The sequence below is a fragment of the Equus przewalskii genome, chromosome 1 (assembly GCF_037783145.1).
Source record: "Equus przewalskii isolate Varuska chromosome 1, EquPr2, whole genome shotgun sequence".
Taxonomy (NCBI): Eukaryota; Metazoa; Chordata; class Mammalia; order Perissodactyla; family Equidae; genus Equus; species Equus przewalskii.
This window is the reverse complement of record NC_091831.1, coordinates 146,376,753-146,393,263: the sequence shown is the minus strand read 5'-3', so window position 1 is coordinate 146,393,263 and position 16,511 is coordinate 146,376,753. Positions and strand designations below refer to the sequence as shown.

General features: G+C 36.7%; 1 protein-coding gene across 11 annotated transcripts in view; it reads right to left on the bottom strand.

Moving 5' to 3' along the window:
* TTBK2 (tau tubulin kinase 2) overlaps nt 1–16,511 on the bottom strand; it is a 142,496-nt gene that overhangs the window by 109,622 nt on the left and 16,363 nt on the right. For all 11 annotated transcript variants that reach the window (XM_070582931.1, XM_070582881.1, XM_070582936.1 and 8 more), the window contains one exon: nt 2,420–2,555. Coding sequence is in view for 4 of the 11 variants with exons in the window: in XM_070582881.1 (XP_070438982.1) it covers nt 2,420–2,488 (69 nt within the window). In the remaining 7 variants the exon portion in view is untranslated. The remainder of the gene's footprint in view (nt 1–2,419; nt 2,556–16,511) is intronic.

The following is a 16,511-nucleotide window of genomic DNA, read 5'->3' as shown; positions in this document are numbered from 1 at the left end:
TGTTCCACACAATATTAGCTCTAATTATCAAGACAGAGCAACTACGGAGGGCATAGCTTCATTTGTCATCTTTTGATATGTCTACTGGAGAACAGCCAACTTTCATCACAGCATTTAATACAAAGCTCTCATCAAAGCAACACTCATGCCTGACTCACACAAAGATTATCAATTGTCAGAAGCTCCCTGCACCAGTCCATGATGATGACATGGTTCTTTTCTTACATTTATTCGAGTAAATTTTCAAAGCCTATTGATTTACCTAATCAGTAAAACACTGAACCAGTTACACTATATGATTCAAACTGTACCAGAGAAATAAAATCTTTATTTCTAAAGGAAGAATCTTCTTTTTCCAATCTGCTGATAGATTAAGGAAACCACTAAAATAGCTTTGCTAAACCTGCTAATGAATTAAAACTTTGGTTAAAAAAAGACTGGGTAGCAATAAAATATATTTAAATATGTCCAAAACAAAAATAGCTCCTTTAACAGGAGGAGAGATGGCAGATTCCAAGTCTAGAGCAATGAAGCCATCAAAAGACAATTAGCATCATGTTAAGAGGACTTAGGAGACAACTTGAAGGGTGTCTCCTTAGTCAAACAAGACAACCTGAGCACCAATAAGGATAATAACTACAATGGACTGAAATACATTAAATATGTTTAAATCCACAAATTCTTAATTATATTTAAAAAATCTCGGGGCCAGCAGCATCATGGCCGAGTGGTTAAGTTCACACGCTCCGCTTCAGCGGCCCAGGGTTTCGCTGGTTCAGATCTTGGGCACGGACCTAGCACCGCTCATCAAGCCATGCTGAGGTGGCACCCACATAGGAGAGCCAAAAGGACCTACAACTAGAATATACAACTATGTACTGGGGGGCTTTGGAGAGAAGAAGAAGAAAAAAAGATTGGCAAGAGATGTTAGCTTAGGTGCCAATCTTTAAAATAAATCTCACTGGTCACTTTTAGAAGATGCTAGGGTTGGGACTGGCCCTGTGGCCGAGTGGTTAAGTTCGCGTGCTCCACTGCGGCAGCCCAGGGTTTCAATGATTCAAATCCTGCACGCAGACTTGGCACCGCTCATCAGGCCATGCTGAGGTGGCATCCCACGTGCCACAACTAGAAGGACCCACAACTAAAAATACACAACTATGTACCAGGGGGCTTTGGGAGAAAGAGGAAAAATAAAATCTTTAAAAAAAAAAAAGATGATGATGCTAGGGAACCAATTCATTATTTTGAAAACTGGCAAATTAAGAAAAAGAAGCATTTATCCTGTTTTCCTAATCAAATTGCATCTCAGAATAATCAAATAGTTGATGAGAAATTTCTCTTATAAATGTACTTTAACTAATAAATGAAGGAATGATAGAATATCAGCAATGTGCAATCTCTAATGAATTAATAGACCTCAGCAATGATGAAGATACTATGTGCCTCCATTTGAAAGTTCACAGTAACCTTTAAGAAAAAAAGGCCCCCATCTCAATAAACAAACCTAAACTCAGATCTAATCAAGCCTCTACATATAACTAACAATTTACATAAAATACATGAGACAGAGAAACACATTAACACCACATGAAAGCAATCTGAAAAATCCAAACTTTGGGAAATTCTACAGGCAAATGACCTAGTTTCTTCAATAAATAAATTAGAAGGAAAAGAAGAGAGATGAAAAGGAACCAAGAAAATTAAAAGAAAGTTAAGTGATGTCAACCAATTGCAATATCCAGACTTTATCTGAATTTGATTCAAACTGTTAAAAATAATTCACAAAATAATCAGGGAAATGTGAAAGCTAGAAGGATACTTAACGATGTTAAGAAATTATTACTTTTTTAGGTATGATAATGATATCATGATTATGTTTTAAAAAGAAGTCTTTATCTTTTAGAGATACACACTGAAGTACGTACAGAAGAAACGCTAAGGTAAGAAATATGCTTCAAAATATTATGGGAGGGAGGTTAAAGCAATGAAACAAGATTGACCATAAACTGATAACTGTTTAAGCTAGGGCATGAGTACATGGAGGTTCATTATATCAGTCTCATTATTTTTAAGCATACTTACAATTCTCCTTAATAGAAAGTAGTGATATAAAAAAGAAAGTTCATTTTACTATATATATTTTTTTAATTTGTTCTTTCCCTAAATACGCTTGTGTTTACCTTACTCAATATTAGCTATCAGAGGTTAGGAAAATTTACTACTATATGAAGCAAGAATAAGAATTAGGGTATAAACAGAACAATGATAGGAAAATAACTGAAAACAACTGCTTTAGGCACATAAGCAATATATGTATTATTTCTTAATAAAATGCCATTTTTATAAAGACACCAAAAATTATCCCTCACATGTACAGACACACACATTCTCTCTCTCTCTCTCTGAAATGTCTACTCACCACTTTCCATCTTTCTTTGACCAGGATTCCAACACTGAGGATATCTGGCTGCTCTCCTCCTCCACTCATTGCAATTCACTGATGTGGTAGAATGGCTACACAGGCATCCAGCTCCCAAGGGTGGTTTCCATTTAACCTAAAACAAAGAAACAGCAGCAGCATATCAGGGATAACTAATTAACACAAACATTCCAGCACCAAGTAGCACTACTAATCCTATACATTAATTAGGTTGCTTTGTTGGAGAGGTGAGAAAAATCCTACAAACTCAGTTCCAAAATCTGTTTAGTGCCTATTAAAGAAGTACTTATCTTTCTATTATAGATGCCCAGTGAAATAGCTAGACTTCACAAAGACATTACGTTACAGTGCAGATATAATTTACAATAACTGAGACTCCTAGACTATAGGACAAGCATGGTGTCAATGGCAGGTGACACGGACAGACCACTCTCCTAAATACAACATATTGCTCAAGAAAAAGACATGGTACCTAATTTACAACAGCTCACAGTTTAACAGTTTTGTAACTTAGAGCTTAACATCAACAGAACTAATAAAATTTTAATGTTACATAATGCACTTAAAATGCACAGGAAATAAACATGACCCACAGAAAAGGGCTTTTGATCAAATCCAATACAATGATTACAAGAAAGAGAGGATAATAATAACATGAACAGCATACGTATAGAAAATGTAGATACAACAGAAAAATATGGCCTAAAGGAGATGAAAATTGTGACCTAATAATACAGAACAAACTAAAAGTAAGAAAAAGAAGCTTTAAAACATCATAAATCATAATTTAAAAAGCTCGTAAATGAGAGAGCTGGGTAATAGGAAGGCATAAAAAGAAATCTGAGCAAACTCAGAAGAGAATTAGAAATGAAAGAAAAAAGTGAAGACTCACCTACAAGAGACACAGGAGAAGATATCACACCAATAGAGAAAAAAGAAAAGAGAAAATGAAAAAGAATTAAAAAGAAACTTGAAAGTTAAAAATGATAAATAAAAGGCAAACTAAATACAAAATATATATTATAGAAGGCCCCAAAAAAGAAAACCAAATCTATGAAATACAACAAATACTAGCCACTATAATTCACAAAAATTTTTTGAGAATTTAAAAAAAAGCTAAATCTGCATGTTGAAATGGTATACCACATACCTGGGAAAACAACTCAGAATGTCAATACCAAGACAAAGTCTAGTAAAAACTACTGGATTTTAAAAGGGAAAAAAATTCACTGGGCATCTGTGCAGAAAGTCCAAGTTATTTATAAGGCAAAGAAAATTGGACTGACAAAAGACATTGGTACAAACAACTTATACCAGTAGACAATGAGATTATATCTTTAAACACTCAAGGAAATAAAAAGTGAGCCAAGGGGCCGGCCCACTAGTGCAGTGGTTAAGTGCACACTTTCTGCTTTGGTGGCCTGGGGTTTGCCCGTTCAGATCCAAGGTGTGGAGATGGCACTACTTGGCAAGCCATGCTGTGGTAGGCATCCCACATATAAAAAGTGGAGGAAGATGGGCACGGATGTGAGCTCAGGGCCAGTCTTCCTCAGCAAAAAGAGGAGGATTGTCCGCAGATGTTGGCTCAGGGCTAATCTTCCTCAAAAAAAAAAAAAAAAAGTGAGCCAAGGATGTTCTATCCTGTCAAACTAACCTTCAAGGCTAACAGAAACAAACAGTTATGAACACACAGAATTCAAAGAATACTGTTTCCAGGAAATGCCCTTAGGAATCAGCTACATAACAAGGATCAGACAATCCAGAAATTATGATAGAAGATTTGGCATGATGATTGGCCCGAAGAGGTCTAAAAATAATGATAACCCAGTAGCAATGTGCACCCCTGCCTCTGGATTGTGGATTCTAAACATCATTTCCCACTAAATGAAATCAGGGCCCCTTGGAAAAATGACTCACTCCAGGTTTGGCATAGGAAATTGCACAAAATGAATTTGTGACATCTTGTCAAATCCAACAGCAAAAATTTTAACAGTACTACTACAGGCAAGTCAAAAGGAAATCAGAGACAACTGAAAAGATTCTCATTTGCCAAAGATGCAACAATTTGAGCATATATGAGAATGGTGTCTGCAATGATTGAAAAACTTCAAAAATATAAACACCCATGAGTTCATAATGACACCCAAAAAAGAAAATTCCTCATTGGTCAATTTTGGAGGTTGCTAGAGTACAACTCATTATACTGAAAATTGGCAAATAAATAGAAAGAATCAAGCATTTATCCTGCTTTTCTGGTATGAACACTATTTCTGGGAAACCAAAGAGATGATGGAGGACAACTTTTTCCTTAGAGAATAATCACAGCTAACAAATGCAGAAGAAACTACAGAATTAGAAAATCACTATTTTCCATTCCCTGGTTAAATAATAAATCTAGGCAACAACCATCCATGGTTGCTAAAACTATAAGGTAAAAGTGGAACTTTAATACAGAAGGATCAAGTTAAATTCATTGATCAATCTTAACATCACTAAAAAGCAGGACAATAAAACATAAGTGCTTCCTGATATAATGCAACAAAATTTTCTTAGTACCACCCATGAAGTCTCTTGCCTAAAAAACAAAAACAAAACAAAACAAGTATCTAATCAAGCTTCTAGATCTAATTATCAGGTTACAAAAATAAGGGGAATAGAGACACTTGTTAAATGTCAACATAAGGATACAATGAGCTAAATTCATGATGCTAGAGATCCTAAAGGACAACATCATCCAGTTTCTCTAACAAATAAATGGCACGGAAAATACACATTACAAGAAACAAGATATATATCAACCTAAGTAAACAACTAGCAATCAGAGAAAATTGAGCAGGTACTAGGTATGATATAAAGGAATAATTGGTAATTTCGTAGGGTGTAATACTAGTGGTGTGGTTATGTTAAAAAGTATTTCTCTGTAAGAGATACATAAACTACCAATGTACAAAGTGATAAAAAGTCTTGGATTTGCCTTAAAGCACTCTAAGAGGAAAAGGAGTTGTGCTGGGGGTGGAGGATTAGATGACATATGAACGATAGAACTTTTATATAATTTTTACAATTGTATAATGGATACATGGGAATCTATTATACTATCTATTTCTGTGTATGTTTGCAATACTCTATGTTAAAAGTAAAAAACAAAAGATGCATAGATTAAAAAGATCTATAGTTCTTTTTAACAAATGGTTCAGGGAAAACTACATATCCATGCAAAAAAAAATGAATTTGTATTCCTACCTAACATCATATACAAAAATTAACTCAAAATGGATCAAAGACCTAAATGTAAAGGCTAAAACTAAAAGACTCTTACAGAAATCACAGGCATAAATCTCCATGACCTCGGATTAAGCAGTAATTTATTAGATATGATCCTAAAGCACAACAAACGAAAGAAAAATAGATAAAAATTGAACTTCATCAAAATTTTTAAAATTTATGGAGGAGAAGGGGTGGAGCAAAATGGCGGGGTGAGCTAACCCGGGATTCTCTCCCCTCCAAAATACAACAAAAGATTGGAAGAACTGAATTTCAGAGAATAAACATAATGCCAGCTCGTTAGAGACCTACAATACCAAGAAGGCGGAGATCATAAACCTTGCAGATGGCCTCGGAGGCGCTGGAACGGTAGGAGAGAACATAGCTCCCTCCCCTAGAGTCTGCGATCGCTGCAGCGCAGGTCGGGAAGGAGCGGGGGAGGGGCCACGCGACCGGGGGATCATCCAGCACTCCTGACGCTGATTCAGTGGAGACCCACTGACGGGGGTAAAGCTTCCATCCATGGGGACCCCATGAACCCAGGGCCTTGGGAGACCAGAGAACAGAACTGATCTGAACCCAGACCGGCACGTGTGAGTAAAAGCCCCTCCCCCCCAGCAAAGCCAGTGGGTGCAGCCATCTTGCCCCAAGGCGGAGAGCTCATAACACGTGGCTCTCGACCCCCATCTAGTGGCGACAGGCTGTAACTGCAACTGAATTCTACCACCATGAGAAAAAACCGCTCCTCTACCATCCAGCAATTTATAAAAGCCCCAGACCAGAAGGAAAACAATAAAAACATAGAATTAAGTCCTGAGGACTTGGACTTAGGTGAACTAAGTGACAATGAGTTCAGAGCAGCTATAATCAAAAAACTCAATGCGGTAGAGAGAAAGAGAAACAAGCCGAGTTCTGGAGTTACTTCACAAAAGAGATTGAAATCATAAAGAAAAATCAAACAGAATTACTTGAAATGAAAAACACAATGGACCAGATAAAACAGAATACGGATTCTCTGAATGCCCGTGTAGACAACATAGAGGAGAAAATTAGCATAATCGAAGATAGACAGGCTGAATGGCGCCAGAGGAAGAAAGACAACTAAGAATTAAAAAAAAAATGAGGAAAATCTCCGAGAGATAATGGATTCAATGAGGAGTAAGAATATAAGGATCATAGGAATTCCCGAGAATATGGAAAAGAAAAATGGAGCAGAAAGTGTGCTTAACGAAATTATTGAAGAGAACTCCCAAATCTAGGGATCGACGGAGAAATGTGTGTAGAGGAGGGTTTTAGATCTCCTAGATTTGTCAATGTAAAAAGAGCTACCCCAAGGCACATAGTAGTAAAGTTGGCAAAAAGGAATGATAAGGAAAGAATACTCAGGGAAGTAAGGAAAAAAAAGAGAATAACCTATAAAGGAGCCCCTATCAGACTGTCAGCGGATTTCTCTACAGAAACCCTACAAGCTAGGAGAGAATGGAGTGACATATTCAAAGCTTTAAAGGATAAAAATCTTCAGCCAAGAATACTCTATGCAGCAAGAATTTCCTTCAGATATGAGGGAGAAATTAAATCTTTTCCAGACAAACAAAAGTTAAGGGAATTTGTAACTAAAATCCGTCCATTACAAGAAATCCTCCAGAAGGCTCTCATACCTGAAAAAAGAAAAAAGGGAGAAAGGGAACACAATCCACAGACTAGGGAGACCGATGGATAGAACCAGAACAGGATAGCAAATATGCAATTATAGCATTAGGGTAAAGGTAAGGAAACTACCAAAACAAGGACGATCTTAGCACTCTAACTACCAATTAATAAGACGAGTTGGAATAAAAAATGAAAATAATTATTTAGGAGGGGAAGAGCAAAGGGTCTAAATGAGTATTGGTCAAGTAGCTAAGAGACCACCAGAGAATCGACTATATTATACATGAGATTCTAAATACAAACTTCAAGGTAGACACTAAAATAAAGTACAGAAGAGAGTCACAAATCATAAATAAGGAAAAATCTAAGAAACCCAGCATACAAAATTGCAGTATTAAATGGGTAGTCTAAAGTAAACAGGAAAAGAAATGCAGGAAAACAAGATAATGAGCGACAGATTAACAGCACTAAGTCCACATGCATCAATAATCACTCTCAATGTGAACGGATTGAACTCTCCAATAAAAAGACACAGAGTGGCAAAGTGGATTAAAGAACATGACACAACAATTTGTTGCCTCCAGGAAACACACCTCAGCCCCAAGGACAAACACAGACTCAGGGTGAAGGGGTGGAGGACAATACTTCAAGCAAATAGCAAGGAAAAAAAGGCAGGTGTTGCAATTCTCATATCAGACCAAGTGCATTTCAAAATAAGACAGGTAAAGAGAGACACAGAGGGACAATATATAATGATCAAAGGGACACTTCATCAAGAAGAAATAACGCTTATAAATATCTATGCACCCAACACAGGAGCACCAAGATTCATAAAGCAACTATTAACAGACCTAAAGGAAGATGTTAAAAACAACACAATAATAGTAGGGGACCTCAACACCCCACTCACAGCAATGGACAGATCATCCAGACAGAAAAATCAACAAGGAAATAGTGGAGCTAAATGAAAAACTAAAACAATTGGACTTAATAGACATATATAGATCACTCCACCCTGAAAGAGCTGAATACACATTCTTCTCAAGTGCACATGGAACATTCTCTAGGATAGACCATATGTCGGGAAACAAGGCAAGCCTCTACAAATTTAAAAAAATTGAAATAATAACAAGCATCTTCTCAGATCATAGTGCTATAAGGCTAGAAATTAATTACAAGAAAAAAGCTGAGAAAGGCACAAAGATGTGGAGACTAAACAACACACTACTGAACAAGCAATGGATCATTGAAGAAATTAAACAAGAAATAAAAAAATACCTGGAAACAAATGAACATGATAGCATGCCATACCAACTCATATGGGATACAGCAAAAGCTGTATTAAGAGGAAAATTCATCGCAATACAGGCACATCTTAACAAACAAGAAAAATCCCAAGTAAGCAACCTTAAAGCACACCTAACTGAACTAGAGAAAAAAGAACAAATGAAGCCCAAAGTCAGCAGAAGGAGAGAAATAATAAAAATCAGAGCAGAAATAAATACTATTGAAACAAAAAAAGCAGTAGAAAGGATCAATGAGACAAAGAGCTGGTTTTTTGAGAAGATAGATAAAATTGACAAACCACTAGCCAGACTTACAAAGAAAAAAAGGGAGAAAGCTCAAATAAACAAAATCAGAAATGAGCGAGGAGAAATAAGAACAGACTCTGCAGAAATACAACAGATTATAAGAGAATACTACAAAAAACTATATGCCAACAGAATGGATAACCTAGAGGAAATGGATAAATTCTTGGACTCCTACAATCTCCCAAAGCTCACTCAAGAAGAGGCAGACAATTTGAACAGAGCAATCACAAGGAAAGAGATTGAAACAGCAATCAAAAACATCCCAAAGAATAAAACCCCAGGACCAGATGGCTTTCCTGGGGAATTCTACCAAACTTTCAGAGAGGATTTAATACCTATCCTTTTCAAGCTATTCCAAAAAATTAGGGAAGATGGAACACTTCCTAACACATTCTATGAGGCCAACATCATGCTGATACCAAAACCTGACAAGGACACCACGAAAAAAGAGAACTACAGGCCAATATCACTGATGAACATAGATGCAAAAATTCTCAACAAAATTTTGGCAACCAGAATTCAGCAATTCATCAAAAGAATCATACATCATGATCAGGTGGGATTCATACCAGGGACACAGGGATGGTTCAACATCCACAAATCAATCAACATGATACACCACATCAACAAACTGAGGAATAAAAACCACATGACCATCTCAATAGATGCAGAGAAGGCATTTGACAAGATCCAACAGCCATTTATGATAAAAACTCTGAACAAAATGGGCATAGAAGGAAACTACCTCAACATAATAAAGGCCATACACGACAAACCCATAGCCAACATCATACTCAATGGGCAAAAACTGAACGCCATCCCCCTGAAAACAGGAACGAGGCAAGGATGCCCTCTATCATCACTCTTATTTAACATAGTACTGGAGGTTGTGGCCAGAGCAATCAGGCAAGAAAAAGGAATAAAAGGAATCCAAATAGGGAGAGAAGAAGTGAAACTCTCGCTGTTTGCAGACGACATGATCTTATATATAGAAAAGCCCAAAGAATCCATTGGAAAACTCTTAGAAGTAATCAACAACTACAGCAAAGTTGCAGGGTATACAATCAATTTGCATAAATCAGTAGCCTTTCTATACTCCAGTAATGAACCAACAGAAAAAGAACTCAAGAATACAATACCATTCACAATCGCAACAAAAAGAATAAAATACCTTGGGGTAAATTTAACCAAGGAAGTGAAGGACCTATATAATGAAAATTACAAGGCCTTTCTGAGAGAAGTGGATGACGACATAAGGAGATGGAAAGACATTCCATGTACATGGATTGGAAGAATAAACATAGTTAAAATGTCTGTTCTACCTAAAGCAATCTACAGATTCAATGCCATCCCAATCAGAATCCCAATGACATTCTTTACAGAATTAGAACAAAGAATCCTAAAATTCATATGGGGCAACAAAAGACCCCGAATTGCTAAAGCAATCCTCAGAAAAAAAGAACAAAACGGGAGGCATCACAATCCCTGACTTCAAAACATACTACAAAGCTACAGTAATCAAAACAGCATGGTACTGGTACAAAAACAGGTGCACACATCAATGGAACAGAATTGAAAGCCCAGAAATAAAACCACACATCTATGGACAGCTTATCTTTGACAAAGGAGCTGAGGGCATACAATGGAGAAAAGAAAGTCTTTTCAACAAATGGTGCTGGGAAAACTGGAAAGCCACATGTAAAAGAATGAAAATTGACCATTCTTTTTTACCATTCACCAAAATAAACTCAAAATGGATCAAAGACCTAAAGGTGAGACCTGAAACCATAAGGCTTCTGGAAGAAAACGTAGGCAGTACACTATTTGACATCGGTATTAAAAGGATCTTTTCGGACACCATGCCTTCTCAGAGAAGGGAAACAATAGAAAGAATAAACAAATGGGACCTCATCAGATTAAAGAGCTTCTTCAAGGCAAATGAAAACAGGATTGAAACAAAAAAAAACCCACTAACTGGGAAAAAATATTTGCAAGTCATATATCTGACAAAGGCTTAATATCCATAATATATAAAGAACTCTTGCAACTCAACAACAAAACATCAAACAACCCAATCAAGAAATGGGCTGGAGACATGAACAGACATTTCTCCAAAGAAGATATGCTGATGGCCAATAGGCACATGAAAAGATGCTCATCATCGCTGATCATCAGGGAAATGCAAATCAAAACTACACTAAGATATCACCTTACACCCGTTAGAATGACAAAAATATCTAAAACTAATAGCAACAAATGTTGGAGAGGTTGCGGGGAAAAACGAACCCTCATACACTGCTGGTGGGAATGCAAACTGGTGCAACCACTATGGAAAACAGTATGGAGATTCCTCAAAAAATTAAAAATAGAAGTACCATACGATCCAGCCATCCCACTACTGGGTATTTATCCAAAGAGCTTGAAGTCAGCAATCCCAAAAGTCCTATGCACCCCAATGTTTATTGCAGCACTGTTTACAATAGCCAAGACGTGGAAGCAACCTAAGTGTCCAGCAACAGACGAATGGATAAAGATGTGGTACATATATACAATGGAATACTACTCAGCTGCAAAACAGAACAAAATCATTCCATTTGCAATAACATGGATGGACCTTGAGAGAATTATGTTAAGTGAAATAAGCCAGCGAGAGAAGGACAATCTGTGTATGACTCCACTCATATGAGGAATTTAAAATTACGGACTAAGAACAGTTTAGTGGATACCAGGGGAAAGGTGGGGTGGGGGGTGGGCACAAAGGGTGAAATGGTGCACCTACAACATGACTGACAAACATTAATGTACAACTGAAATTTCACAAGATTGTAACCTATCAATAACTCAATTAAAAAAAAATTTTTTAATTTATGTCAAAAGACAACCTATGGAATAGGAGAAAACTGAAAACTATATATCTGATAAGGGGTTAATACTCGGAATATATAAAGAACACTTCAACCATAAAAAAGTCTAGTAACTCAATCAAAAAATGGGCAAAGGACCTATTTCTCCAAAGAAGACATACAAATAGCCAACAAGCATACGAAAAGATGATCAACATCTCCAATCATTAGAGAAATGAAAATCAAAACCATATGAGAAATTACCTCATACCCATTAGAATGGCTACTATCAAAAAGAAAGAAAACAGAAAATAACAGGTGTTGGTGAGGATATGGAGAAATTGGAACTGTTGTATACTGTTACTGAGAACACAAAATGCTGAAGCCACTATGGAAAACAGTATGGTGGTTCCTCAAAAAATTAAACACATAATTCCCATATAATTCAGCAATTCCATTTCTGGGTATATACCCAAAAAACCCTGAAAGGACTCAAACAGATATTTGTACACTCTAGTTCACACCAGCATTATTCACAAGAGCCAAAAGGTGAAAGTAGCCTAAATGTCCACCAACAGATGAATGGATAAAGAAAATGTGGTATATATACAATGGAATATTATTCAGCCTTAAAAAAGGAGGAAATCCTGTCCCATGCTACAACATAGATGAATTTTGAGAACATTATGCTGCATGAAATAACCCAGTCGCAAAAGGACAAATACTCTTATGATTCCAGTTATATGAGATATCTAGAGTAGTCAAAATCACGTAAACAGAAAGTAGAATGGTGGTTACTAGAAGCAGGAGGGGAGGAGGAAAAGGGGAGTTGTTATTTAACGGGTATGGAGCTTCAAATCTGCAAGATGAAAAAGTTCTGGAAATCTGTTTCAGAACAATGTGAATATACTTAACACTACCATACACTTAAAAATGATTAAGGGGCTGGCCCTATGGCTGAGTAGTTAAGTTCACGCGCACACTCTGCTTTGGCAGCCCAGGGTTTTGCAGGTTCAGATCCTGGGTGCGGTGACAGCACCGCTCATCAGGCCATGCTGAGGCGGCATCCCACATGCCACAACTAGAAGGACCCACAACTAAAATATGCAACTACATACTGGGGGGATATGGAGAGAAAGAGCAGGGAAAAAAGAAGACTGGCAACAGTTGTTAGTTCAGGTGCCAATCTTTTTTTTTTTTTTAAAGATTTTTTTTATTTTTTTCCTTTTTCTCCTCAAAGCCCCCCGGTACATAGTTGTATATTCTTTGTTGTGGGTCCTTCTAGTTGCGGCATGGGGGACGCTGCCTCAGCGTGGTTTAATGAGCAGTGCCATGTCCGCGCCCAGGATTCGAACCAACGAAACACTGGGCTGCCTGCAGCGGAGCGCGAGAACTTCACCACTCGGCCATGGGGCCAGCCCCTCAGGTAACAATCTTTAAAAAAAAAAAAAAATGATTAAGATAGTAAATTTTATGTTATGTGTTCTTTACCACAGTAAAAAAAAGAAAAAAGGTATGGGTCTGGGTGCCATGGAGGGGAATCTGATAATATTCAGCATAATAACATAACATATATTTAAACACTAATCCAGCAATTCCACTTCAAGAAATCTATCCCAAGGGTACAATGGCGAAAATATGTGAAATGATTTATAACCACAAAAGACTACAAAAAAACTAACAGTCCATCAATAGGGGATTGGTTGAATACAAAAATGGCTCAGCTATATAAGAGAGTACTAGTCCAGGAAGAAGATATATTGATACAGAGTGATTTTCAGGATATATTGTTAAATGAAAAAAAGCAAGATGCAGTAAAGTGTTTACAGTACACTACCTTTTGTGTAAAAGGAAGGTAAATGTTAAGTATATTAATGTACTTGCTTTTATTTTTTAAAAAAAGGAAAGATAAGCCAAAAGTGATGAAAACGATTCTCTATAGCACAAGTCAGTAAATTTTTACCGTAAAGGGCCAGATAGTAAATATCTCAGTCTTTGCAAGCCATATAATCTCTGTCACAGCTACTCAGCTCTGCCACTGTAGCACAAAAGAAGCCATATACGATATGTCTACAAATAAGTACGGCTGTGTTCCAACAAAGTTTTATTTACAAAAAGAGGTGGGTGGCCAAGTTTGGCCTGGAGACTGTTTTTTGCCAATCTTTGTTTAAAAGAAAGGAGAAAATAGGATGGAGGGGATAATGATGGAAGTCAGACTTCTATGAATGTATCTTGTGATAGAGTTTTGACCTTGTTTTACATATGAGAAAAAAAACTCTTAAATTCCGAATTCAAGAAAGGACCACAGCAATAAGTAATCATCAGAACTGGCTTTAAGCTCATTCCACTCTATCAATGATAGCTTCCCATGAGCGACCACACTTCAGAAAGTCAACCAGTCAGTAAGAGCCACACTTCGTAACCACATCTGCATAGCATAAGTTCAACCTCTTCCTAAACATTCCCCCTTCACCAATCCCTGATCTCTAAGTTTCACAGCTCTCCCTTGTACAGAGAGCAAGAAATTTAGCACTTTGTTCAGATATTGAGCGGTAGCCTCTTCCTTCAATACAATCAAAAGAAAAAATTAAATCAAAAAAAGAAAATAAAGGGGGCTAGCCCCATGGCCGAGTGGTTAAGTTCACGTGCTCTGCTTCGGGAGCCCAGGGATTCACCAGTTTGGATCCTGAGCACGGACATGGCATCGCTCATCAGGCCACGCTGAGGTGGTGTCCCACACAGCACAACCAGAAGGACCTACAACTAGAATATACAACTACGTACTGGGGGCTTTGGGGAGAAGAAGAAGAAGAAGAAAGAGAAAAAAAAGAAGATTGGCAACAGATGTTAGCTCAGGTGCCAATCTTAAAAAAAAAAAAAAAGAAAAACTCTAAAAATGTAGGGTGAACAATTTCTAAAAATTTAAAACAAACTGAAACCTATCACCCACTGCATACCAAGTCTGTGGCATAATCCTACAGAAAAATAATTCACATGGCCTTAAAATACAGTATTTTGATTGTACATCCCTAGTGGGATACATCTTAAGGAATAAAAAAACCACAAAGGAATCTTAAAACTGCACTTAATAGTTTTATGGTTAGAAGTAGTATCAGTTCTGTTATTTTAAAACTATTATTGGTATATTGCAGGACACAGCAAATAAGTGATGATATATTTTAAGTCACTAGGAATCAACATTTTCAGCATAAAGAGATATAAATACAAAAGTCAAAGTCAACTTAAAATCCTGAAATCTTAATTGAAGAAAACATGAAAAAATGTCATGATCTTTATTTAAATATGTGTTTCACAACTCTAACCATTGAAAAGTCCTCGAAGCAATGCAGCCCAGTAGCATTAACATCCCTAGCATGCAGACTGAGGGTTCCAAACACCAATTTCCCTCAAAAAAGAACAAAAGCTCCTTGGAAAAATAACTACCTCTAAAACTGAGACAGGAAATATAAAAGATGAGCCTAGAATCTTGCTGCGCTTCAAAGCAGGGAATATACCAAAGACTAGGGAAAGATGCAGGTTTTGTGGGGCCTGAGTTTACAAGTGGGGCACCCTCCTCTTAAAAATCTTACTTTCGCAAATTTTACAATATCTATATGACGAATTACTAAAGCCTTGGTCCCAAAGCCTTGAAAGAAGCCTATGCAAATGAAGAACCCTGAAGTTTTAAGCTTCATTATGTTCACAGTAAATCCAACTTTGTCCAAGATAATGGAGTCAACTCCAAAGGGCACAGGAGCCAAGTGGAAGGGGCTCATACTGGTTTAAGGGAAGAAAATTTGACATCCAAAAGAATAATGATTGTAACCAATTGGAACATATGAAATACATTAATAACCCATGAGTTCATAATGATACTCAAAACAACTTGTTAGACATTACGAACAATTGGCTAGGGCACTAATTCATTACTCTGAATATAAATAAAAGGAAAACAAATCAAGCATTTATCCTGCCTTTCCTGTAGTAGTAACTGTATTTCACAGAAACCGAATAGTTGATGACTACAGAATTAAAAATTCACCATTTTGCAATATCTAATGAAATAATCTAGGCAATGATTATCAATGGCTGCCAAAACTCTTAGGTGAAAGGTTGTTTGAGTTAGAACTTAATGAATGGATGAGACTGGTAATACTTAGACTCCTGATCAATCTTAGCATCCCTAAAAGACCTGACATTAAACAGCATATCACTAACTTTGAGAACGGAACTAAGGCTTAGATCCACTGTCCAGGTCCCAGACTGACCACTCAGTCGTACATACCTGAGACAGATCTGAGTATCATTTCAAAGGTTTTGAAAACTGAACTAATATTTAAACCAAAAGACACGAAAGGCTAGTCAAAACTTACAACCTAAACACAAGTGGGTGGCTAAAAATTAAAAATATCAATATTCTCCATAGAATTTTATTATTTTAAAATAAATTTAAAATACCTGTTTTAATTTTAATATAGCAAATATCATTAGATATAAATCAATGCTAAAAAATCAAAATAACTTTTTAGACTCTTTAATAAATTTTAAGATTGGTAAGAAACCAACTGTAGTAGGAATGAGGTAGTGAAAAAGCTAAATCCTCATCTTAGATAGTGGAAAGCCAACAGACAATGACTAATATTTAAAAATTAATCAGCAATAATACAAGCACGTTAGTTTGAGATGTAGAGGATGCGAAACAAGTAAGAGAAACCTCAACTA